Consider the following 27,321-nt stretch of genomic DNA (forward strand, 5'->3'; position numbering starts at 1 on the left):
GCAGACAGAGGGGGCAGATCATAGGACATCTCTCCCTGGGCCCTCAGTGCCTTCTGGAGCTCGGGGATGAGGGATGGGCCTCCAGGAATTAACTACTGTCTAAAGGGAAAAAACGCAAAACAAAAACAAAACTCACCCCTGGTACTCAACAGAATAGTGTATTATTTCTTCAGGCACGACCACCGGGCTCCATGTCAAGACATGCTTCATGTTGGTCGATTGTACAGAGAGGTTCTGAGGGGCAGGCAGGACAGCCACTGCATCTGGGATCAAGGCAGGTGGACAAGCCAACCGGTGAGCTCACGTCAGGGAAATGCCACAGCTTCAAGCTAGCTCCTGGTTAAGGCCTCACGTGCTTAGGAACTAGAAACAACTCTCATTTGACCATACTTGTGTTTGTGCTAAATTTTTGCTGTTATCATTGTACTTCTGCCTTTGGCGATAGAATGGCATATTCATATTAATAATAATAATGGCTAATATTATTAAGCATTTACCATGCTCTATCTAGGCCACGTGCTAGACTGTCACATAATTATCTCATTGAATCCTCACGACCGTATAGGGACGTAAGGACCATTAGTTTCTTCACTGTACAAATGAGAAAACTGAAGCACATTATGTACAATCTTTACATCAGACTGACCCAGATGTAGGCCTTGACTCTGCCACTTAGGAACTACGTGACCCTAAGTAAGTTTCATAGACATGAGCCTCCCACCCCTACATGGCAAACCTGTACTGGCTCCTGCCAGCTTCTCATCCCCATCCTCTCCTGCCACTGCCATCCTCAGGTCCCGAAGCACTTTCCTTTGTGTCCCCCAACAAGGCCAAATGGGGCAGTGGCTGCCACCTGGGAAGGGCAGGCTCAGGTCTGCTGTGGAAGGAGTCTAGTCTGAAGGGCACCAGGCCGGCTCAGAGACTCTGCCGCAGGCAGACTGCAGGCCCCTGAGCCAGCCAGGACACAAGCATCTGCTCACACAGGTGGGTGCAGTGTGCCCAAAGTGTGCACACAGTCGGTCTACAGTTTGCACACAGAATCACAGAGGCCTGTGAGGCTGAACCGGCCCTCATAAGGACTCTGGGTAGCCCCAGGGCTCATCGTTGCGTGTAACCCATCATGCAGTCTGGATCTCCTCCTATGGTCCTTCTCCTCCAACTTTCACACGCTAGTCTCTCAATGCCCAACACCTGCCTCCCTTTGCTGTTACAGTTGCAGCGATACCATCACCAGCACCGTGTGTATGGGGCTGGGGCCCTCGCCTGGGACTTTTCATCTCTCTGCCTGTCTCCAGATCGGCACCTGCTTTTCGTTATCAAGCCCTGTGACCATGAGGGGATGGGAGCTGCTGGGGACACCCTGCCTGGTGCCCACGCTTCTTCTCTAACGTAGGACCCTGGAGATGCCTCTCATCTCACCCTCAGCGTCCACAGCCTGAGCTGTGAGGAAACACCTGGGGTACCCACAAGGGAGGCTTCCTGCCTCACCACCCTTAAACTTTTAATCACCCAAGGGATGACAAGGGAAAGGGTCAGCTGCAGTGGGGTAACATAGGAGGGCGGGGCATGGTCTTCTCTGACATCCTTCCTCTTGTAATGCCAACAAAACATTTGCCTAGTCAGACATGGGGGGAATATAAAGCTATGTAAATATAAAGATTAATCCATAATTCTAAAACTCTCAAAAATGAAATCCTCCAGCCCAGATGGTTACACTGGAGAATACTGTGAAAGTTAAAGAAAAATTAACACCAATTTTATACAATCTCTTCGAAAAAAATAGAAGAGGAAAGAGCACTTTCCAAATTACTTTATAAGGCCAGCATTACCCTGAAACCAAAATCAGACAAAGATAGCACATATTTTTTTTAAAAAGACTATAGATCAATATATTTCATGCACTTAGATGCAAAAATCTTTAACAAAAATATTAGCTATAAAAAATTAATAAAATTTAAAAAGGATTATATACCGTGATCAAGTGGAATTTATTCCAAGTATTCAAGGCGAGTTCAATATTTGAAAATCAATTAATGTAATCCACCATATCAACAAGTTAAAGAAGGAAAAAAACATACAATCATATCAATTAATACCAAAAAAGCATTTATAAAATCCAGCACCCATTCGTGATTTATAAACATAAAACAAAAACAAGGCAAAAAACAAAAGTCTCTTCAAGTTGAGAGCAGCAGGGAGTTATCTCAAATTGATAAAACACCATCCATAGAAAAACCTACCCCTAACATCTCACTCAGTGGTGAAATACTGAAGGCTTTCCCCCGAAAATCGGGAGTAAGACAAGGATCCTCACTCTCATTCCTTTTATTTGACATTGTACTAGAAGTTCTAGCAATTGTAATTAGGCAAACAAAGGAAGTAAAAGGCAGTACAGATTGGAAAGGAAGTAAAAAATCTCCCATTTGCAGGAGACACGATATAGGAAATCTCACAGAATCCACCCCTCCCAAAAAAACCTCCTAAAACTAATAGTGAGTTCAGCAAGTTCATAGTATACAAGATAAACTTAAAAAATTAGTTATACTTCTAAATACTAGCAAGGAACACTTGTACACAGAAATTTTAAAATACTATTTACAATCACTCCCACTGCCCCCAAAATGAAATACTCCGGTGTAAATCTAACAGCACACATCTAGGATTTGTATGGGGGAGACTTCACGATGCTGGTGAAATATTTCAAAGAAAATCTAAATAAATGGAGAGACATACTGTGTTCATGGATTGGACAATTTGACATAGTTAAATGGTAATTCTCCCCAAATTGACATACAGGTTTAATGTAATTTCTATTAAAAGCCCAGCAAGTTTTTTTGTAGATATAAACAAGCTTTCTCTAAAATCTATAAGAAAAGGAAAAGGAATGAGAATAACTAAAATAATTTTGAAAAAGAACAAAGTGAGACACACCAATCTACCCAATTTCAAGACTTACAGTAATTAAGATTGTGTGGTATTGACAAAGGAATAGACACAGATTGATGAAACAATATAGAAATCCCAGAAATAGACCCACGCATATATGCTTAACTGGTTTTTGGCAAAGGTATAAAGGCAACTGAATGAAGGAAGGACAGCCTTTTTAGCAAATAATATTAGAGCAATTGGACATCTGCAGGCAAACAAAAACCTCAACCTAAATCTCATAACTTATGCAAAAATTAACTCAAAATGGATCATAAACTTAATGTAAAACTCTTAAAGTTTTAGGAAAAAACACAGGAGAAAATTTCCAGGGCTAGACAAAGAGTTCTTAGACTTGACACCAAAACGAGGTCCATAAAAGGAAAAATTTATAACTGGGCAGCATCAAAAATGAAATCTCTTGCTCGACAAAAGGCCTAGTTAATAGGATCAAAGACAAGATACAGAGTGGGAGAAAATATTTGCAACCTATACAATCTCACAAAGCATACATATCTAGAATATATATATAAAGACACTCTAAATCCAAAAGTAGAAAAGCAAAAAATTCAATTAGAAAATGGACAAAAGACATGAAGAGACGTTTCACCAAAAAGCACATACAGGTGGCAAATAAGTACATGAAAAGATGTTCAGCATCATTAGCTGTTAGGGAAATGCAAATTAAAACCTCCATGAGATAGCACCACACAGCTATCAGAATGACAAAAATGTTTTTAAGTGACAAAACCAAATCCTGATGAGAATGCAGAGAAAGTGAATCACTCATACATCGTTGGTGGGAGTGTGAATTGGTACAGCCACTCTGGAAGACAGTTGGGCAGTTTCTTGTATAACTAAGCTTGTAATGACCACACAGCCCAGCAACTGCACACTTGGGCACTTACCCCAAAGTAATGAATGCTTATATCACACAAGATATGCACGACAAATGTTCATAAACAAACTGGAATCAGCCCAGGTGCCCTTAGACAGGTGAATGGTTAAACCAATTATGGTACATCCAATAAATAGGAACCAACCATCACAACACAGAACAACTTGGATGAGTCTACAGGGAATTATGCTGAGTGAAAACAGCCAATCCCAAGAAGTTACATGCTGTATGATTCTACTTATCTAACATTTTGAAAAGACAAAATTTTAGAAATGGAGAACAGATTAATGGTTGCCAGGGGTTAGGAACAGTGGGAAAGGTACAGTAGCAGGGACTTATAAAAAGGCAACAGGAGACTTTTTTGTGATGTTAGAGTTGTTCGGTATCTTGACTGTGGTGATAAATACAAAACTACACACACACACACACACACACACACACACACACACACACACGAGTGCAAGTAAAAGTGGGGAAATACGAATAAGACAGGTGGATTGTATTAATGATGTCAATATCCTGGTTATGATATTATACTATTATTTTGCAAAAGACCATTGGGGAAACTTGCCTCTCTGTATTGTTTCTTACAACTGCATGTGAATCTAGAATTACATCAGTAAAATTTCAATTAAAAAACACAATCATGTAAACAACAAGGTTCTACCATAGAGCACAGGGAACTATATTCAATACCTTGTAATAACCTATAATGAAAAAGAATATATATATAACTGAATCACTATGCTGTACACCAGAAACTAACACAACATTGTAAATCAACTATGCTTCAATAAAAGAAAAAAAAGTCATTACACCTAAAAAACCAACATTAATTCTGATTATCTGAATGACAGGATATATTTTAAAAGACCATGATGGGATAAACTGAAACAGGATGAAATGTACCCGCTGAAAAAGTTAAGTTGGACAATTAGGTGCAGTCAATTAAATCATTGAGGGAGACCTGTTAGGGAGAGACCTCATGATTAAGACATTCATCAAGGCTTTAAGCAACACACTGAGGTTGAGTTTTGGGGTATGCCTTTCTTCACAAGGGGCACACAGTCGGGACAACAGCAAAAGATGTCTCAACATTTACATGGCATCATTATGTTATGCAACAATTTGCAACTGGTGTGACTGTCTTCTCCTACATGAGAAGTTCCAAATCTAACCCCATTATGGAAACAGTCCTAAATCTGTCTCCTTCCTGTATTAAGATGAAAATTTTCTGAGCCCTACAGGCAACATCTCCAAGATCCTCCTGCCATTTGTACAGTATATTCCAAATTCCATCTTTGTTCTGCTGGTTGATGTTCATGTCACACACACACATACATTGGGTATGAGATGGAAAAGCAGTAATGCCCATAAACTACGGCTGCCAGGGGACAGTTAATCAGGTTCCACGGTATCGTGCACTGCAGGAAGAAGGACCCATTTTCTGCTAGGACACTAAATAGGAAATGACTCTGCAAAATAGGAACTATGTTTTCAGCTCAGACTCCAAGTTGAAAGTGACTCCTTTCCCCTATAAACGGTGTAAAAATCCCCTCCAATTGTTAGAGAAGTCTCACGGTGGTCCAGAGAACACAATTAAATGGAGAAAAAGAAGACTTTGTTCTCCACACTGCATTCTCATTAACAAGAATTGTCATCTATCAGCCATGTGTATTAACGTCAAGTCTCTGAAGAAACCAGTTAATAAGAGTCTCTACCTGATGTAAATGAGCAAATGCAGAAACAAAGAGTATAGTCAAGGTGAAAGGGGAGAGCAAGCTTTAAGTGTGGACAGGAAAGACATATTGGCCACAGGGAGGAGGGTGCAAAATCGGGAAGAATTATTTCCTCAGCCACACTGAATGGGAATTCTCAGTGGAGCTGGAGGGAGAGACGAGAACCCTCTGTATAACCGTTTGGTACCTTGTGAGTAGTTACGCTCTTGTTACTATAGAGAATTATATTACTCTCACTCTAGCAGTCTGACTCTGGTATCTCAAGAAGGCCCACTGGTTGGAGCCTCTTGGGTGGTGTTTCCAATACAGACTTGAGCTGGGCAACTGTGATCTGACAATTAAGAATATGAAAATGAATATATGTATGTTCATGTATGACCGTAGCATTGTGCTGTACACCAGAAACTGATACAACACTGTAAACTGATTATACTTCAATTTAAATATATATATATATAAAATAATAAATAGATAATATATCTTATATTTAAAGTGCAGTACATAAAAGAAGGCATCTAGCTTCGCTGTAAACTTAAGTGAGTTGTTATTCAGAATCTTTGTTCAGCAGATACTGCTGCTTGTTCATATCTGACGATATGGATTTCTTTATTTAGCTTTTTCATAACAATCTTCATTTTGGTTAGTCAGAATAGATGCTTTTACTGACTTGTGGTCTTTTGCCTAAGGCAGACTTTCATTTTTCAGTTTTTGGCTTCCAGAGAAGAATCTGAATTTGTATTTTTCACTGCATGAAAGGGAGACATATAATCAGAAAGAGAAATTCTGGAAGTATGTATATTTACAGATCAATAACCATAATAAAATCTCCTTTTGTGCTTCGGAGGGAAAAAAAAAAAAGCTTCTGGCACTCAATGTGGGGAAACGAGCTAAGCAGGATTTTTGCCTAGAGCCGCATTCACGAAGCCGATCTCTCTCTCTTGAGGCCTATTAGTATTCTATTGCTGTTGTAACAGATTCCCACAGTTACAGTGTCTTAAAACAACACAGATTTATTATTTTCCAGTTTTGTATGTCAGAAGTCTGTCACAGGTCTAACTGGGCTAAATCAAGGTGTTGGCAAGACTGTGGGCTCTAGGAGAGGCTGTTTCCTCCCCATCCCCAGCTGCTGGTGGCCACCCACCTTCCTCGCACACCGTCCCCCTTCCTGCATCCTCAAAGCCAACATGACTGGTTGAGTCCCTTTCATGCTTTGAATTCCTCCTGCCTCTTTTTCTGTCTTATCTCTCTCTCACTGCATCTAGGAAAGGTTCTCAGTTTTGAAGGATTCATGTGATTAGATTGGGCCCGCCCTGATAATCTGGGATAATCTCCTAATCTCAAAATCCCATAACGTTAATCACATCTTTTAAATCCCTTTTTCTGTAAAAGGTCACCTAGTCACAGGTTCTAGGGATTAGAATGTGGGCGTCTTTGGGGGACCATTCTTCTGACTACCGCGTGGGGCCCTATGAACTGACACCACCCCCCTAAAATGTCTCCTTCAAATGCAGTCAATTATTTCAAGAGATCACCTTGTCTGTGATCAGAAGAAGAAAAGAGCAAGGCTGAGCTAGGACATGGCTGCTAAGCAGGTTGCTGGCATCACTCGCTGCCTCTGTAACAAGTGCCCACATCCCAGCTTCGAAGGGACAGCAAACCAATTCATGCCTCAGGAAAGTGATCCATTGCTTCAGTCTCAAAGTATGGTTTTTGGAGCAGCGGCATCACATTATCCAGGAGCTTATTAGAAATGCAGACTCTCAGTCTGCAACCTAAGCCCTACTGAACCAGAATCTGCATTTCAACAAGATCCCCCGGGCAATTCATACTCATAGTAAAGTTTGAGAAGCACAGGAATGGAGAGGTTCTCAACTCTGCCTGCTCATTATAATCACTGGGGTGGTGGCTTTTTGTGGGGTTTTGGGGGTTTTTTAAGTTTTATTTGGAAAGAATTTCAGAGGTACAGTAAAGTTGCACAAATAGTCCAGAGAGCTCCCATGTACCCTTCGCTCAGCCTTCCACATGTACATCACCATTGCACAAATAAGAAAATGAAGGTATTAACATTGGTGAAATACCATTAATGTAGCCTCAGTCTTTATTCAGATTTCACCAATTTTTCTCCTAAAGTCCTTTTGTGTGTGCATGGGGGTGGGGGGGAGGAAATTAAGTTTATTTATTTTTATTTTATTATTATTATTATTTTTTTTTTAATGGAGGTACTGGGGATTGAGCCCAGGACCTCCTGCATGCTAAGCACCCACTCTACCACTGAGCTACACCCTCCTCTTTCTTTCCTTCTTTTTTTTTTTTCAGGAATCAATCCAGGATCCCACATTTAGGTGTCATTTCTAGCTAGTCTTCTCCAGTCTATCCTCAGTCTTTCTTTATGACCTTGACATTTTTTAAGAGCACTAGTCAGTTGTTTTATAGTATATTCCTCAGTTTGGTTTTGTCTAATGTTTTTTCATGATTTGATTAAGGTTATACATTTTTGGCATGTACTCACAGGGAGTACATGATGTTAATATGGCTTATTACTGGTGATGTTAACCTTGACTGCTTGGTTAAGGCAGTGTCTTCACTGTAAAACTACCATTTTCCCCCTTATAATTAATAACTTAGGGGAGATACTATGACACTATGTAGATATTCTGTTTCTCCTCAAACTTTCATCCATTAATTTTTGCATCTATTGGTGGATATTACTTGCAACAATCATTGCTAGTGGTGATTTTCTATGTGTTAATTGAAATTCTGTAAGGAAGAGCTATTCCTTCTCCACCATTTGTGGAGATTTGTGATATATCAGTATGGACTCATGGAAATTTATTTTATTCTATTGTTATTTATTTTGTTGCTCAAATTGTTCCAGCTTTGGCCATTGGGAGCTCTTTCAGACTCTCTCTTTCCTTATTATTTTTATTAATAGGTTTCTTATTTGGGGAATAATTTTAGAAAGAAATAAAAACTATAGACTGTAAGTAGACAGAGTTTTTATACACCCTTCCTCAGCTTTCCCTAATGCTAACATCTTATATAGTCATGATACATTTGCCAAAACTAAGAAACCAACACTGGTACATTACTATTAACTAAACTCCAAACTTTATTTGGATTTTGCCAATTTCTCCACTAATGTCCTTTTTCCATTCCAGGATCCAATTTTGGACACTAGTTGCATTTTTGCTCCCATCCTTTTTGAGCACTTTCTTCCTTACCACAAGATCCTCCAGACTTATATTTTCTCTTTCCTGTTATGAAATAAACCACTTCTCTAAGGAGCCCCACCCAGGAAGTTTTTGGTAGGGGGGAATCCCAAAGCCCAGGCAGCACCCTAAGTGAAGTCAGATCTCTGTCTGTGAAATTCTGGCATTTGGACTTCTAAAACCTCCCCAGGTGATTCCAATTAGCCTTTGAGTTTGAAAACCACTGATCTCGACCTTACTTCTGGTAGCTGAAGAATAGTTAAAACTATGAATGATAAATTCCCAAACGTCAAAGACCTAAGTGTACTTTCCAGCAGGTTCTTACATTCCCTGAAGACAAGGGACTCTGCTTTGTTCATCTCTAATCGCACCTAACCCAGAACCTGGCGCACAGCAGGTGCTCAGAAATGCAGAATGAATGAAAACTAACAGGTGAACCAAATCTTGGTTCCTGAGTGACATTAGCCTCGGCCTGACTTCTTTTTTCCTAATCCCTGTCTATCTCACATTAGACCTTTGTGCTGCTCTGAGGTTGACGCTGAACACCTGTATCCTAAAATCTCAAGGCAGCACCATGGAAAAAACATAACGGCTCCCAGCACGAAGCCCTGGGGCAAACTTTCCAGGCAGAAATTCTTGCATCTCCTCCCTGACATCTCGCTGGCTTCCCCTGACTGCTCCTGCTGTCAGCTCCCCTCATTTGGGTCCTCTTCTGCCACCTTTATCTCCAACCACTGCTATCGCAAATGTGTCAGAAAAGGTAGCCACGTCTTTATTCCTTTTGCTTTGTCCCTCCGACCTCTTTCTGGCCTGCTTCAATGTCTCAGCTTCTTCTGCAGGGAAGTACAAAGGGCACAGGCTCTTTAGCCAGCCAGACCAGAGTCAAATCCCAATCCGCCGACTCACGAGATGTTATACTTGGGCAAATAATGGAACCTCTCTGAGTCTCTGTGTCCTAGGGTATAAAATGGGGATTATAATCATCTACCTTGCAGGATGGAAGTGAGAAGTCAAGAGAACATTTTTGCTGATCTAGAGCACAGTGTGTGCTCATAAATGGCAGTTGTGATGGTCATTGTTATTATTACTATTATTAATGCTATCAATAAGTATTAATATTATTAATTTCATCAATAATTATTATTTATTATAATTATTAATATTATTATTTTTGTTGATATTAATTATTATTATTTCTAGTGGGAATCGTTGAACAGGACAAGGCAAGGCAAATGAATTCTATAAAAGAGAGCAAGAACGCTACCCATCTGTCCCAGGGATCTAGGGTAAGTAATAGAAGTTCATTTAGAATTTCCAGAATTCATTGCAGGCTCCTACATAATCCAGAGGAAATGATCAAAACTGCGTAAAGGCGACCTCAGCTAAAGCAATTATCTGCCGACACCCTATCTGTTTGCATAACCAACAGATGATAAGTAACCTGGGGTGGGCACGCTGACATCTTCACAGCGCCTTTGTTTGCATCATCTCTTGTGACACCTCCCAACTTCAAAGTGGCTATTTTGACAGTTTTACAGATGAGGAAACTGAAGTGATGTGATGTGAAACTGAACTAGCAAGTGATAAAAGCCAAAACTCACACAAAAGTCTTTCTGGCTCTGACATCTTTGTGGTTTCCATCACTTTTTTTTTTTTTTTTTGGTTGGTGGGGTGGGGTAGGTTTTTTTCTTTTTTTTCCCTTGTGTAAATTTACAGGTGTCAGAAGAGCACATTAACCTCTGGGTCTGTTTTAAAATAGTTTTCAGGAAAAGGCTTAAAATATTGGACTGCCTCATCGAAGAAAATGTTAAATTAAAAGATGGGTGAAGGGGATCAAAAAGTATAAATTTCCAGTTATAAAACAAATGTCATGGGTACGACACATTTGAAAGCTGCTAAGGGAGTAGATCTTAAAAGACTTTGTCACAAGAAAAAAATGTGTAACTATGTATGGTGACAGCTGTTGACTAGACTTACTACAGTGATCATTTCATAATACATACAAATGTCAAATCATTATGTTGTACATCTGAAACTAACATAATGTTATATCTCAATTATATCTCAATTTAAAAGAAATAGGGAGAAAATGCTGGCCTTTCCCCCTCTCATTCGGTCTCCCTATCTTCTCCCTCTGGCTTAGTGGAGGAGTGTTTTCCTGGCAACTTGTTTGTCCCACCAGCTAATCAATCGGTCAACTAACTAACCAGTCAACCAACATGCTTAGCCTATGGTAAGGGCTGTGGGGACACCAGGAAAGATGGTCAGGCCCTGTCTTCAGACCTTCAGTGCAGGAAACAGAAGTAACTCACCGAAATAGAGTGCATGCGGTCAAGGGTTAAAGGAGAGAGGTCTGGAAAGGGTCTGTAGGTGCAGGGACCCATCTGGAATCATGATGGGAGGATGGGTTTGGGATGGAGTAAGGGACTGGAGATTTTCTGGTGGGAAAATACAACAATAAAGGCCAGGAGGAGGAAATGAGGGTATAACATGCCAGCCGTGAAGACTCCAGCTGCATGTGGCCCATACTTGTTTCCAAGGAGTAGTGAGAAATAGGATTGGGGCTTGAATATAGTGGGTCATGAAAAAAACAGCAGATCTGAACATCATGTGCTGAGACATGGAGAACTGTGAAGGGTTTTCAGCTAGGCAGGCATAGATTTGGTTTTGAAGTCAGTTCTAAACATTTGCTAATTACCCCGGCACTGATTTGTTACCTGATTTAAACTTACACTAGAATACGTAGTTCTCGGTGTTAAAAAAGAAAAGAAAGAGAGAAAATACTCTAGACTCCCATCAACACTGCCAAGTGCCCACTACCTTAGAGTATTCAAATGAGAAATATCTCTTAAACGTGATTTGACAGGAAGACACATCAAAGGCTAAGGAGCTGCAATTTTGAAACAATAAAACACGTAGATGCAAGCAGCCAAGAGTGGAACAGAGAAACTTGAGTAATCTTACCGGCAGGCAAAATGCCCCAAGCCAATTTTTTTTTTAAATGGTACGAAGTACTTGACTGCTACCTTTTCTGCAATGACCACAAGAGAAATCCAATTTTTATGACTTGTACCCAATATTAAGGTTGCAAATTATGTCTTTTTATTCACATGTATTTTGTTAGATAGAGGATTTTTTAAAACAGACATAAGATGTTCGATGCATATACTGACACCTCAAACCCCGGGAAAGTATTTTTCACCTTCTTAACCTATATTTGAGTCTCAGACTATTGGCCAGATTCATACTTACCTATGAGCAAACAAGGAATCAAGGCGTAGGAAAACCACATGATAAGACTTGTCGAGATTTCTTCCAGAACCATCGTGAGGGTCTGTGTTTGGCAGACTCAACTTGACCTGGAACGTTGTTTCCTTCCAGAATGAAGCACTCTGTCCATCTCAGCCATTCTTGCTTCAGAACTCAGATGTTGGACCTGAGGTCTGAGTCGCTGTAACACCTGAATCACTCTGAAAAGAAGAGCCAGCCCAGACAGCTTAGAAGAGGCGGGCTGTGAAGCACTCTCCTTTCTGCCCAAACCCAGGTATTGCATCAGGGGGAGTGGCCTCGAAGAGTTCCAGAGAAAGGGCAGCTCTGGGGAACTTATGAATGTGCATGGGGGAGATACCTGGACCATAGGCTCTGTCCTTGAGGACCGTGCTGGTCCCTAGAGGACCCCTTGGTAGTGAGAAGGCAAGATTATTTGATCCTCTCATCAGATAACTATTGTCTTCCAAGTCTCCCTCTTGTGAGTACATTCAAGCTGGGTACTGATCAGCTCTTTTTGCTACATCCTTACTTCAGAAAAAGTAAAGTTAAAAAATTTTTTTAAATATTTTTCAAAAGTCAAGAGATGAAGAATACATAACTTCATATTTGCTTGCATTTGCAAAAAGAAAATATGGACCGAGATAGAGCAATTACCAAGATTATTTACCCTGGGGCAAAGAGAGTGGGGATTGGAAAGACGGAGGAGGAAAACGGGGACGAGACTCTTTGCAGTATCTTTTGTTTGAGGATTTAAAAAATTGTTTTTATTGTGGTAAAATACACATAACATAAAATTTACCATCTTAACCATTTTTAACTATACAGTCCAGTGGTAGTAAATACATCCAAATTGTTGTGTAACCATCACCACCATCTGTTCCCATAACTCTTTTCATCTTCTAAAACTGAAACTGTATTCAATAAAGAAGAACTCCCCCTTCTTCCCTCCCCCCAGCCCCTGGCAACCACCATTATACTTTCTGTCTTTACGATTTTGACTACTCTAAGTACCTCATAAGTGGACTCATGCAGCACATGTCTTTTGTGACTGGCTTATTTCACTTAGCATAATGTCCCCAAAGTTCATCCATTTTGTAGCATATTGCAGAATTCCCTTCCTTTTAATGGCTGAATAATATTCCACATGCCACATTTTGCTTATCCATTCATCCATTGATGGGCATTTGAGGTGCTTCTACATTTTAACTATTGCTTTCAATTCTTGTGGTGCTGTGTATCTTTTTATACTGTTTGATTAAAGGAGGAGTGTGAGTGTGTTCCTGGAGAAGATCCACATTTAAGGACCAACACAAGAAAAATGAAATAGGAAGATATAAGGGGAAAAAAATAGGTCAGAGAGGTGGTCCTGGGACAAACTATGGTCCTGGAAATGATGAAGCATGGAGTGATCATCAAAGGGGGGTGCAGAAGAGTCACTGAATCAATCACTGGAAAATGTCTCTTGGATTTATGTCACCTAGAAGATCATTTGTAATCTCAGTAAGAGGAGTTTCAGCAGAGAATTTGGATCAGAATCCAGATGGTTGTAGGTTGAGAAGTGGATGAGAAAAGCAGTGCTCTTTTGATGTGACGGGGAAGAAAGCAACTCCATGAACCCCATTTTTATAAAATAGATACAATGTCTTGTATAATAGTTGTGGGAATTAAAGAATGCAGACAAAGCACATCAGCACAGTGCCAGGAACACAAGTCTTCACAAATGCTGTATTAACCATTTGTCATATTAATAATATTAACTATTATTTATTAATTAGGGCTTATTTGCTCTGACTGGCCCTTTGGGGGCTACCCATTTTTCAGTTTGGCCACTGAATCAGCAAAGGCTTCCGGTTGGAGATACCCATTAGAGGGTAGTCATTAAAAGCATGGACTCTGGAGCCAGACTGTCTGGATTGGCATTCGGGCTCTGCCAGTCACTAGTTGTGGTTTTGAACAATTGTTTTAGTGTCCTCATCTGTATATTGACCTCATCATGGTAGAACACTTGGTGCATGCTCTCCTTGATCCCTGAACTCCATACACATTTCCATATATTATATAACTTTTTAAATGAGGACACATCTGAAATTTACTTACTGTAGATCTTAGAGCTAGTCGGGGATGGAGACAGGAATTCTGACAGAGATCTGCCTAACTCCAAGTTCTTTTCACTCACCTTACTGCCTTCCAATTAGCACCAAAGGAGGGCTTACAATGTGTTTGAGGGACATAAAACAGTGAGTGAGTGATCTAGAAGATTAACAAAAGGTTTAGATAACAGACAGACCTCAATATGGAATTCCAAGGATGTACCCATTTAGATTTGGATAGAAGGGGTGAGTTTGCAGTTCAGCATTCCAATTGGGAGAATGGCATGGGCAAGGCCCAAGGATGGAAATGTTGAAGGGAAAATAGACTAAGGATGAAAAGGAAAAGGAAAGTAAACAGAAAATGGGAGAAAGATCAAGACTCATTTAGTTATGCTACGGGGGAAGAAGGAAAGTTGTTCACCAAAACTCGAGGTCTTAAGATAGTTAGCTCAACTAGGCCTGGGTCCCTGTCAGGATGCCCCTGCCCAGAACTGCCATGTTGACAAGGCAATACTGCCTGCCAACTCTTCACAAGCCACTGCAAGGAGTCTCTGTCCTGGGCTCAGCACACATCTAGGGGCACTGAAGGGTAATGCTACCTGCCTGCCACAAGCTTTTGAATGACAGTCCCTCTCAGGACTGGCTGATGAATCAACAAGGCACTCAAACCAGCCACCTCTGCAGGACCCATGCCATTGAGTGAGAACTTCTTGAGGGCTATACCGCACCTGCTAGCCTCTACCCTTGCCTGGACATCCCCAACTCTGATCTTGCCTTTCTCTTCTGGCTTTGAGGAACTTCTCTTTCTATGCACTCTCATCAGCTGGTTGTGATCTTTTGTCTGTGCAGCATGCCAAAACCAAACTATCCTAACCTGTTGCCTGCATTAATTTCCACTGCCTTCCAGAGCTGAAGATGATCAATCATCCGTGTATGAAGATGCACTGGTGGAAGAATGAAGCTATTTCCTAACATAAGGTACACAGTCTAGAAATATGAATTTTTTTTCCTGTTACACTATTTGCCATTTAATTATGGAAGGAAAAGCAAGGAGACACAAGGTTTTTATGGAAAGGTATAGAGTGGGGAGGGATAAAGGAGGTTGATGGTCAAGGAAGACTCCTAAGCTCTCTGAGCCCCATAAGGTTGGGACTAGAATTAAGCAAGGGAGGCACCAGGGCAAAAAATTTGAGGCACTCACTCTTAGGGTTGTGCAAGTGCAGGGTAGGTCCTGGTGCCGACATGGACTACATGGTTAATTAATTCCAATAACCCTTCCTTGTCCTACTTAGCACAGAATAGTTCTCTTCCCTTTACCAAGATTCCTAAATATCTATGTCCTGTGTTTTAGCATCTCACATTTAATTGTAACCCGCTGTCTCAATTTTTTTTTCCTGGAAGTAACACAACACAGGGTATTTAAACAGTAGCATTCTCCTTGTCTTAGATTCTTCTAACTCCCACTTCCACTGAATCTGCTCCAGGTATCACTTCCACAAACTTTCACGCTTTAGTTTTCAGGTTTCTTGCAGCCCTTCTCTGAACATATTTTACTTTTTCAGTTTCCTTCCTAGTTTATTGTCTGGCCACCAGTGAAGAATTTAACCTCCCTTAATCTCAATTCTTTCCTTAGGGTGTGATGAATGAAAACCCTTGTCTGTCCAGCTGTCCTTCTTCCTATAGTTGTAACTGGCTCTTTTCTATGCGACATTCTCCCAACAACTCCTCTTGAGATGGAGAATCAGGCCTTACTCAGAATTGCACTTTGTAGTTAAAAGTTCCACATTTAAATAAAACAAATACCATTTTATTCAATCTTCAAATTTGAAAACTAGAAACAATACTCTGTAATAGTGAAGATCTTAATGTAATGTTCAAATGATTTTGGTTGCTGTATTTTCACTTTCACTCATTTAATCCTAGTCATCAGTGATTTTATTAAGTGAAGCATACGTGCTCAAGACCAATTTAACCAGAGGCCTCCTTTGACCATCCTATACAAATTAACACCCCGCTCTCACTCTCCAACCCTTCATTCTGTTTTTTTCTTCATAGCACTTCTCCATCAGGCATTACACCACTAGAAATGTAAGTTTTACGACAGCTTTTGGATGACTTTGTCCGTTTTCTTCACTATCATATTGCTAGATTGGTCCAGCACCTGCACAAATATTTGAGGTGAGTTGCTTGGATGCTGATAAATGTCTCCAAAAGCTAAACAGACACAGGATCATACACATAGATGTTACAGAGAAAACATACTTTTCTTGTCAATACCAAGTAATTAGTATATGCCCTGATGAAAACAGTATTTGTTTTCTACATCCTCTTACCTATAGTCTAGAAAACATACCAAAACAAGTAAAGGTTTGTCATTACTTGTTCTGAGAAAAGGCATGCTTATTCAGGGATTAATTTCTCTTACAAGCATTCAAAAAATATCAATAACCATGCCAGTGTTCAACCTAAAATAGACAACACTTCAGTCTCATTCTGGAATCCACCTATCCCCATAATTTCCCCAAAGCAAATTTTCTACGGAGTTTAAGATATTATCTTAGCCTAGAGATTTATTTAAAGCAATTATCTTAACTACCTTAGATGTTTATTTTTGTCTAGTTTTAATGTTTGTTTTCCTGTTTGAAAGTCATTATCATTCCATGAGGTACAAGAAAACACGGAGAGAGAAAATTGAGTGCTCTTTGTCTTCTGTAGCTGTAACTACAAATAAAACTTGCAACGTTATTCCAAAATAGTGAGACCAGCTTTTCCATGAGCTTTAAAAACAGCTTAAGAAGTAATCTGAGTAGAAACATTTAAAAATCAGCCAGTCCTAAGTAAATTAAATGTTCGGGCTAAGCCATTGCAGGCATCAGGCCAATTCTGATGTTTCTGAGATAGTGAAAGTGCCCTGGCCAACAAACATATTCTCAAAAAAAGACACTTTGGTTTAAAATATTTACCTGTGAGAACACGGCCAATGATAACTAAAACTCCTCCTCCTGCTCTTCAAAACCTCACCATACCCAATTTATGTTCTACTTATTAAACAAGTCTCAGCAAACTCTATATACTTTCAAAAGAATCACTCATTAGTAAACTAGGAAAATACATTTCAGTTCTTCAGTCATTTGGTTTTAGGTCATGTAGCAGCAAGAAACTGAGGTGTGCAGTATGCATAGCATTCTGGTCTGTAAGCGTTTAGAAGTTGAGTCATATAAACTTGCTAAACCAAAAGAACCAGTTTATCAGAAGAGAGGAGCTCCTACACCTTGCCTTGCAATAGAATAAAATATTGGTTTTCCGCAGCTGTAATATGGCATTTTCAAAAAGTCCACTGGATGCTATTCCAAACATAAAACGAGGAAGTCATCTACCCTTTATCAAATGTGCTTTGTTAGAAGTGACTTCAGTTGTGAAGCCATTCAAAAACAGTTAAAAGATACAAGATTACAAAGGATCCCTTTATCTTCCAGCAAAATGTGAAAGTGGGAAAATTAAAGCACACTGTAACACTACATTGCTAATTCATTGACATGTTTCTGAAAAGTGAGTTTCCAGATTCCAAACCAAAAACTCCAAGTTACAGGAAAAGCAGGAAGTAACAGTAACTGCACTTGGAGATTTGAACTAGGGAGATAAAGGATGGGAAAGAGACTTATTTACACTAGTTTAATTTTTTTTACCTAGTGCATTGGTAAAAATAAAAGGACCATCCATACTACCTTGTAGTCACTTTACAGGAATTCAAATTCAGTATTATCAGCTTCTCATTTTTCAGGGCAAACCAGAACTCTGAATTTTATGTGAAATACCTCGATTTTTAAATGTTAACAATTTATTTTTTTAAGCAGTGTGGGTTGAACTGCATTCCTATTTGGTTGTATCTCGAGCAGGGCACCTTGCAAGATAGGGGAAGGGTAGTGGTGGTAAGCTTTGGGCTTCACAACAACAAAAGTGGCTGTGCTTGCCAGGGGAAGAGGTGCCTTTTCCTGATTCTCACAAAGGTACCCACACAGATGGAAGTGGCCCTGCTTCTTGCAATCTTGGATTAGATGACAGAATTAAAGCAATAATGCTAGAGATAACTTATATGCCATTAATCGGTCCACATATCCATGAGGATAACATTCTAACAACTCAAGTTGCTCATCTGCTAGGCTTTCTATTCTTCCAGCAATGGCAATGGATCGCACTTAGGCCTTCCTATTTTATTAAGTGATGTATCTGTGACACGCTACCTTTAATAGTGCCAGGTGCCTTGTGTTCCTGTGTATCAATGATGTGTGAACATTCAGCTGAACTTAAGGACTTATGACCAAGTAACAGATACAGCAGCAATGGCTTTCTGTTGCTGAGTTTATGTAATTCCAAGATTTGGAGAAGTTATTTGTAGATGTGGGTTGGGTAGGGAAATGTGTGTTATGAAATTTAAATTGATAGTTAAGCACCTCTTCACAGGTGGAAGAAAATTTCTCTAACACTGCTCTTCCTAGGATTCTCCTCCTGGTCTAAAAACAAGCACACAGAGGCCAATGTGTCATGATACAGGGTATACCAGGCTTGGAATAAGGTAACTTGGTTTCTAATACAAGTCTTGCTACTAGCTAGCTATGTAGCTGTTTTCTAAGATAGTTCTAGTTCTTAAGAAAATTAATTCATGCTCTTTAAAAAGTCATTGATGTAAAGGTTGGTTTAAGACCTTAAAAAACTGATAAAATGTTAAAAGTACAAAATTAACTAGTTTCCAGTGAGGTTTTCATCACATAATAAGAAGAGTACACAATAACTATTATTGGTACACATGGACTATCTAGGAATTCTCCAGTTACCATAAATCTAATTATGGCACAGAAATATGGATTCTTCCAGTGCTACTCCATTCCTAGCTACTGTCTCAAAATACTTAACATCAGCTCAGCAGGGGTTTGCTATAAATAGCTCATGTCTGTGATATAAAATATTAATTGCTCTCCCCTCCCCCCTTTTTTAAAACATACATCCATTTTTTAAATAAGACTGAAGGGGGGGGACCACAAAGAGATGGAAAATAAAAAGAAAGCATCATAAAGTATTGGTTTAAAATGAAAAAGATGTTTACTACCCAGTCATTTTACAACAACTTTAAACTATTTCCTTCAATTTATACTCAAGTGATTTTATAGCAAAAAAGAAAGGTAAGCATACATTTTGTTTCCATTAAATTTGCCTACTAATTCTCACCTTAATAAACAAAGGGAGGCTGAGAAAGATAAGTGAAATATGAATCAAAAGGTTTTAAAAACAGATGTAATGAAGATAAAAAATTGTATATCAATGTCTTAATCATATTTACTGACTGCTGTTGCTTAGTGGGAGAAGCCAGGGCTGCCACCCAGTGGCAATGTAAAACTAAATGATTTAAAGTTTTAGAGAATTAAACAAACGTTTAAAATAAAACACATTTTAAAAACACCAAAATCAAAAACCTCACGAATTAGATGACTTTAATTTTAACATCAATAATTCTGGTGTCTTGTATATAACATGTTAAAGAATAGAAATATTCATTTGCCTAGGCGGTACTGGGGACATTTTTCAAAATCTCATATGACCTCCTACTGTTTACTAAGTTTTGTGGTTTTAGCAGGTGTTTTTAATTAAAACATTGAAGGTTACCTTGCTTAAATTAAACCTCCAGAATTTATAATGGGGGGAAAGGTGTGACCATAAACTACAACTGGATAGAACCTACAACCTACGGAAGTAGACTCAATACTCTATAGTAGCCTCTCCTCTGTACACCCAAATTTCTGCTTGATAACCAAAAACATAATAGAAGGACCTGTAAAAATAAGATCCTAAAAATAATTTTCCCTAACCATTAACTTTTCCTCAGGTATACATCAATTTTAGTGTCCCAGTCAACAAAACTCAAAAGCTAAAAGATGAAAATGAAGATAGTATAAATATTATACCTGATAATTACTGATGTTTAGGAGGGGAGGGATGAGGGGGAGCCAAGTATCTCATTGCCTCCTACTTGCTCAAAATTTGGCCAGAGCTTTTTTCACACTGACAGAGATACAACATATTCAAATACAAGACACTCTGGTAAAATAACACTGGGGAAAAAAATTACACTAGAGCCTCTATTTATAGTTTGAAAAGCTAAATATCTCAGAGACTGCTTTATTCTTTTGAATAACCAGATGAGAGAGAAGCACAAAAAAAAAAAAAAAAAAAACCTTAGGAATTTAGATTTTTGTTTCCAACAGCTGTAAATCTAAATTGTTCAAGTTATGTTTTCTAACCTGTCCCATGTGTTTTGCTTTACACTGAAGATGAATGAATTTTGAAAATAATAGCAGACACAACATACTTCATATTTACAGTGGCTTGTGACAAATACAATACCTGAAAATAATTTCCAATTTTCCATTTATTATTGCTATTTAGTCACAGAAAAGATTATCAACTCTCCAAGAAATGTATTTTAGCATATGCCATATGTTGATATAACTGATATAATTTTATATGAAGACCACTGCAAAAGTAACTAAGGTGGTGCCCTTATAAGGAAATAAAGGAAAGGCAAAAAAGAAATTTTTCCATATAAAGACTTCTGATCTGCATCATTTTTAAAATATAAAACCTTAATATTAGAAGCAAAGAGAAAAACAGCAAAGAAAACAATAAAACAGAAGACCAAAGATAAGAAATTGCTCTATGCAGATGCTTGGCATATGTAGTATATATGTATGAGCTGAATTATAATAAAAAATACTTATATACTATATAGTCAATTCTCATATAGAGTTAGAGACAGCAATTTCCAGTCAAGGATGACTGGGCTGATATTTTCTCAGTCTTCAATTACATGATGAATTAAAACTGTGTAGCAGTCACTTCTGGTCAGCAGTATCATGATAAATGCTTGATAAGATACAATTTTTCTCCTTGTTCACTTGTAAAAATTGGTGCCTTTTTGTAATGTTCTACAAGTTCTTCCATGGTGCTGAATTTACGCTGCCCAATGCAGTAGACAGTCTCTTTTAGTTGGACTTTAAAATGTTTGTTTTTCCCTTGTGCTTTTAGTGATACTGAGAAATCATTTGGCTAAAAGAGAAAAAAAACATGTCAGATAAGCATTTTGAAAGACATCTATTAGTATTTTTATATTAAACTAATAATAGCTAAAACTTGAGCACTAAGTATGAGGCATGATGCTAAATTATTTACATGAATTATCTATCTCCTTTATTCCTCAAAACAAACCCATTTTACGGTTGAAAAAAATCAAGGTTGAAGAGAACTAAGTTACCCAAGATCATCCATTAACAAAAGAGAGTTTAAAAAAAAAAGATCCAGGATTCAAATCTAAGAAGTCAGACTCCAAAGTCTCTTAACGAATACTCTCTACTTAACGCCCAGGGCAAATTCTTCAGTTTAACATCTCAAGTGTAAGAGCTATCTTCTCTCCATTCGGACTACTGGAGAAACACACGACAAAGTCCAAGACATCTACCCCTTTCAATTAGTAGCTAACAGTAGCGGTCTTACAGAGTAGCTGACATAATAGTCTGAATTCTCAAAGATGAAGAACACAGAAATAAGAACTAATATAAATGCTAGTAAAAGGATATAAAGTCAAATGCCTACAAGGGGCAAAAAAGAAATGTAGACAAGGGATAGGGTGGCTATGGGGAACAACAGTGCGTGGCCTCTAAAGGAGGTGGCTGGCCACTTAGCTAGCTGCAATTGTTGCCTTGCAGGAATATGGCTCAATGCTGACAGGCCTTCCAATTTTAAAAGGGAAGTCTGATGTCTAAATTTTTCTAATAAATATCCCAATATTTAAATGCTGACAATGAATTAAAATGTTTAAAAAACACTCTGCAGGTCAAAAAAAATGCCTATTTGAGACCTCTACTTTTAAAATTCTACTACTAAAAATAATGGTATATTTTGGTTAACATCTATGCTTAATTACCCACAAGAAAATATACAGTACTCTGTAACCAAGCTACTTTCTTAGTCTTCTTTTTTCTTAACCTAACATTCTTTTATATTGTTTATATCAACCACAGAAGTGTCTTATGCAGTACTGCCAAAGTTTCAAACAGTAGGTTTCTTGGAAACATCCTATACTAATGGTTATTAATCCAGGGTCACTGCCTTCCTAACTTCTCCACCCAGTGCTTGTCTTGGAAAGCAGGGTCAGGTCAGGCATCTAACAGAAAACAAATCCCACCCACTTCTCCCTGTCATCAACCACCTGTTCTTCCTGAGGGGTTATGTACAGCCCTCCGTTCACTGAACTTCACATTGGGCAGTTCAATTAATTTCAGTCTTGCCTTCCTCTCTCCCCTACACGCACGCATGCACAGGTTTTCCTCTTTCAACCTTTTTGTACAATCACATTCACTTTTGTACAACTACATACACACAAAGCCAATACTAATTATGATTTTAAAAGTGGAAAGGAGTGATATCCTTTATCAAGGAAAACTAAAGGCCATTTTAAAGGGAAATGAATATCATCAAATTCTAATATCCTGCATAGTACCCAAGAGAGTCCACATAGCTACCTCCTTATTCAATTTTTATGGTTTTATAGTTTTACCAGTATTAGGACAGAATTTATCTTCTATTGCAGATGCACTTCAAATACAGTGCATGTTTAAATGGATTTCTGGGGTACATAATAAGTACACCCAAACAACCAATTTATAGAGAAAACTCAAATATCAATTTTTTAAACTTATGGATTTCTGTTATTGTAAGGATGACAGTGCACCCAATATGCAATTGAAGAATGTTTTCCCAGTTTGGTCTACTGCATTGTTCTACTCTCAGCAAAGAAGCCAGTGTTCGATTTTCTTCATTTTTCAGTTTAATGCAACAGAAAATATTTCAGGAAGGCAAAACCAGCTGAACTAGACAAGGCCAAATAATCCAGTGTGGGATTATATTTCAGTAAACATAAATACACCTGGAAAGAATATTGACTTTTGCTCAGAATATTTATGCTTATATCCCAACTTACTACCATCTGGTTAATTTTAGGAAAGCCACTTAACCTCTGCAATCTTCTATTTTTTTAATAGTCAGAGCTCTATTTCCATTTACCTTTGAAAACCAACTTACCGAAGATTCACTATCACGAATGAGGAAATCACCTTCGTGCCCTCTTTCATTTAATGCCATCTCTGCTTGATGCCTGGTCACTTTCCCATAATACCATGGATTGCCAGCAAATTTTCCAGTGAGTGAAGGCCTAATGTAATCACACTGTGGAGGCGATGGTTCCAAACCTGAGGTTAAGGGATTATTCTGCATAATGGTAACATAGTTTTTTGGCACCAGACCAACCATTCCATTGATCTTCCTGCATTTCCACCACTCGGGGTCATTTTCAGGTTTTTCAATAACATCCATTATATCTCCTTTCTCAAAATTAAGTTCTTCATCGTTGGACGAGCTGAATGGGTAGAGCGCCTGTACCACGTGTAACACTTGCCCAGTATTTAGGTTATTGACGACTGCTGCTAATTTCTCTGACAAAGAACCCACATGGTCACCCAAAGGACTGTCCCCTTCCTCGGTTACATAGTTTGAAGGGAACCATCCAACTTGTCCATTGTAGCTACCCCGCCACCACCCATCACTGCATTTCTCCATGACGATCACCTTCGTTCCTTTTATCAATGATAATTCATCCTCTCTCTCGGCCATGTAGTTAAATTTCACATAAGCAGGCATGTTGAGGTCATAGAGACGTTCCCCTGGGTCAACAAAGCTATCATCAGCAGGAGACGCAGAATCTGGCACACTAGGCTTTCTTTTCACTTTTCCAATGCCTGTATAAATAAAAAGGGGTAATGAGAAGAGAATATAAAATGATAATCAAAACACCAACTTATTAATTATTTAAAAATGGATCTCCAACTCTGTAATTCTTTTAAGCCTTTTAACTAAGGTAACAAATCCCTCCCTCCCTTGTTTTTTTCATTCTTTACAACCTCATGGCTTCTTCTTCTTCTTCTTGTAAATTTTTTTTATTGAGTTATAGTCATTTTACAAATATTGTGTCAAATTCCAGTGTAGAGCACAATTTTCCCCTCATGGCTTCTTTATTTTATATAACTGGAGGTTTGTTCCTTCTGACCCCTTTCACAAATTCTTTCATAACCAAACACTTAACTACAGTTACTATATGACAGTTTACCTTTTTACCTTACCGTCTTTTCTCGTGTCAAACGCCCTGAAATAATTGCATAACAATTATAAAGTTGCCCTAAATTAACGAATTTTCTCTTAAATGTAAATATAAGGTTACTTCTCTCATATCTACAATCTAAGTACATAAAGGCTCCACCAAACCCATATTCTTCTTGTCTTACTTCATTAACCAAGATTCTATAACTAACTGTATAGAAATAAAACAGTAACTTAAATTACATCTTGATATGCAACATAAAATTGTAGCTATGTCTAAGTAATCCTCTCATTTACTTTCTTAGTCCCCTGACCCAGGATGCATTATTTACCTCACGTTTATTTTAAAATACTATACTGTTTACTTGCTTGTCTCCCTTCACCCGATTCACACATAAGCTCCACAAGGGTAGGGATTTTTGTTGACTGTGTTCATGAATTTAATCCCAAGGACCTCATATAGTGTTTAGTACACAGTAGATGCTTAATATATATTTGTTAAAAGAAATGAAAAAAAAATTACCAAATGATACTATCACAAATGTATGCTCCATCAACTTTAGTCAGGCATTTTCACTACTGCTTACTTCTTAACACAAGGTTTTGTGTTCTACTTTTATTGAGAAAAGTAAAGCATTCCTAGGTAAAATTTCTCAAATACCTTCTCACTATCTCAAAATTCTTTCTAATTATCCTTATTCTTTTTCTTCTCCCAAGTTTCCAACTTTTGATCCTTCTGGGTTCTGAATACCATCTTCCCTGCCTCTTTTTGGGACTCTTAGCCATCCTTGTTTCCCTCCTACTCATTCCTTTCTATTGTCTAAAAACACACGTAGATCACTTCAATTCCAAAATAAAGTTACATCAACTCTATTAATCCTTTTAAACGACACCATTCTTTAGAAAGCTGTCTTCCCTTTTTCTTTCATCTTTTTCACTACTCACTCGCTCACTCCTAACTCCTTATAATCTGGTCCTCTATCTCCACCAAAACTACTCAACTAAAACCATTCTTATGAAAACTGTGTCATCTCTTCATTGTCAAATCAGCCCCTATTAGAGCCCCTCAGTCTTTTCAAACTCTCTACACAGCAGTCAAGATCCCAGATTACTCTCTCCAACATTTTCTTCTTCTATAACTTTCCTGAGAGTCTCCTGTTTTCCCTAATGACCTGTTTAAACACTCGTGTTCCTCTGTCTAGGCTTCTCTAAATCTTGTTATAAAATTGCACTGTACTTGTTTACTCACCCATCTTAATAAAAGAGTGAGATTCCTGGGGGCAGTAAACTGGATCTTACGGCCTTATATTTCCAGCACTTAGAAGTAACTATATTAGTAACAGGAACAAAGTGATTGTTTGCTGAAAAAATTAGTGGATGATTCCTTAGTTGAAAGTGCTTCCCAAGATGCCATGCTTGGACTTAAACTCCAGGGCTTTATCCCTCCAAAAGAGTAATTAATGAGTTGGTGAATACTGTCAAAATCAACTTTTGCAGAACTCCAGAATCTAGTAAAAAACTTAACAAAAACTAGGGCAAGGCTTATATAAGAAAGAGACTGCTGCTCTGTAGTAAGAGAGAATTGTGGCATTTTAAGTTGCCTGCCTAACATCTCCCCAAATCAGGGGTGGCTGTGAGGACAGCAACCTGAACTCCTAATGCCGAGACAGCAACACAGTTCTTATTCACGAAGATTTGTAATTGTGGGTTTCAACCTGTCTGGCAGCTACCTGAAGGACCAGCAATAATGGCTTGCCTTGATTTCGCTTGACTTGCAGCATCCCAATGGCTAGGGTGTCTTTTGCTGAAATCATTTAATGGATGCAGCAGCCGAGGGCAAGAAACAATAACTAGGACAAAGAACAGACTGAAAACTCTGGGAAGGAAAAGTTTGAGAAAGGATATACAGAGGGTAATAAGGGCTTTTAAAAGCCCCTGTGTATACCAGAAAATCACAAAAGCCACACACATAGCCAGAGCTGGGCACATGTTCAGCAAAGACCTAAGGAGACCCTAAGATTTCACCTATGGCTGACCTTCAAGCTGTGAAAAAGCAGTAAGTAAAGTCTACAGCAGAGTTGTAAATGGCCTGGCTAAGTAAGCATTGAAAGAGTGTTCCTTTTTCCTTTTGGTTTCAGGTGTTTAAGAAAACTCTATCAAAACACTAGCTGACCACTAAGCAAACAGAACACAGATTTCAGTAGTCACACAATGACACAGATTTCACAAAATAGTTTAGAAAAGTCACTGAACAAGCAAACAAAACAACCCAGAATAAGAAGCAACAATAAACCATAGGTACAAGATAGAATCTGATGCTGAAAGAAAAAACTGCCAATCAAGAATTCTACATCCAGCAAAACGTCCTTTAAAACTGAAGTCAAGACACTCTCAGATAAACAAAAACAGACGGAGTTTGTCACACTATACCTGTGATACCAAAAAAAAAAAAAAAAAAAAAGCTAAAGAGAGTCCTCCAGGTTGAAATGAAAGGACATTACACAGTAACTTGAAGTCATATGAAGAACAGTAGTAAAGGTAACTACATTTGTAAATATAAAAGTGAGTAGTATTGTATTTTTAGCTTTTAAGTCCTCTTTCATTCCTATATGATTGAAGATGCAAATGAGCAGATTGTTGCATACTATTGAAGCTAAGTTTGTATTAATTCAAACTTGACTGTAAAAGTTAAGATGTTAATTGTAATCCACAGGATAATCACTAAAGAAAAACTAAATACATACTAAAAGAAATTAGAAGGGAACAAAATATACATCATTAAAAAATCAATTATAAAAGGCAGTAATAATAGAAAGGAGGAGAAAAAAGGTATAAGACATAAAAAAACAAACAGCAAAATAGCAAAAGGCATTCTTTATCAGTAATTTCTTTAAATGTTGGATTAAAAGGCAAAGATTGGCAGAATGAATTAAAAACTACAATTCAATTCTATGCTATCTGTAAGACACTCAACTCAACTTTAGATTTAA

At 38.4% G+C, this 27,321-nt stretch overlaps 2 protein-coding genes across 7 annotated transcripts in view; both read right to left on the minus strand.

The window, feature by feature from the left end:
- IL20RB (interleukin 20 receptor subunit beta) overlaps positions 1 to 17,456 on the minus strand; it is a 34,895-nt gene extending 17,439 nt beyond the window's left edge. Inside the window, exons 1-3 of one of the 3 annotated variants that reach the window (XM_032487959.1) lie at positions 17,095 to 17,437; positions 12,024 to 12,241; positions 137 to 263 (exon numbers count right to left, since the gene is read on the minus strand). In XM_032487959.1, the coding sequence (XP_032343850.1) occupies positions 137 to 263; positions 12,024 to 12,096 (200 nt within the window). In that variant the 5' untranslated portion in view covers positions 12,097 to 12,241; positions 17,095 to 17,437. Of the gene's footprint in view, positions 1 to 136; positions 264 to 12,023; positions 12,242 to 17,094 lie in introns of all 3 variants that reach the window. The other 2 variants (XM_032487951.1, XM_006177474.3) reach the window with 2 other exon arrangements.
- A 2,235-nt stretch (positions 17,457 to 19,691) lies between these two features.
- The window catches only part of NCK1 (NCK adaptor protein 1), a 68,963-nt gene continuing 61,333 nt past the window's right edge, over positions 19,692 to 27,321 (minus strand). For 3 of the 4 annotated variants that reach the window (XM_032487925.1, XM_032487933.1, XM_006177455.3), the window contains 2 exons: positions 23,261 to 23,973; positions 20,535 to 21,229 (listed from right to left, as the gene is read on the minus strand). In XM_032487925.1, coding sequence (XP_032343816.1) covers positions 21,035 to 21,229; positions 23,261 to 23,973 — 908 coding nt within the window. In that variant the 3' untranslated portion in view covers positions 20,535 to 21,034. Of the gene's footprint in view, positions 21,230 to 23,260; positions 23,974 to 27,321 lie in introns of all 4 variants that reach the window. The other variant, XM_032487942.1, reaches the window with a different exon arrangement.

Source organism: Camelus ferus, chromosome 1 (genome assembly GCF_009834535.1).
Source record: "Camelus ferus isolate YT-003-E chromosome 1, BCGSAC_Cfer_1.0, whole genome shotgun sequence".
Lineage (NCBI taxonomy): Eukaryota > Metazoa > Chordata > Mammalia > Artiodactyla > Camelidae > Camelus > Camelus ferus.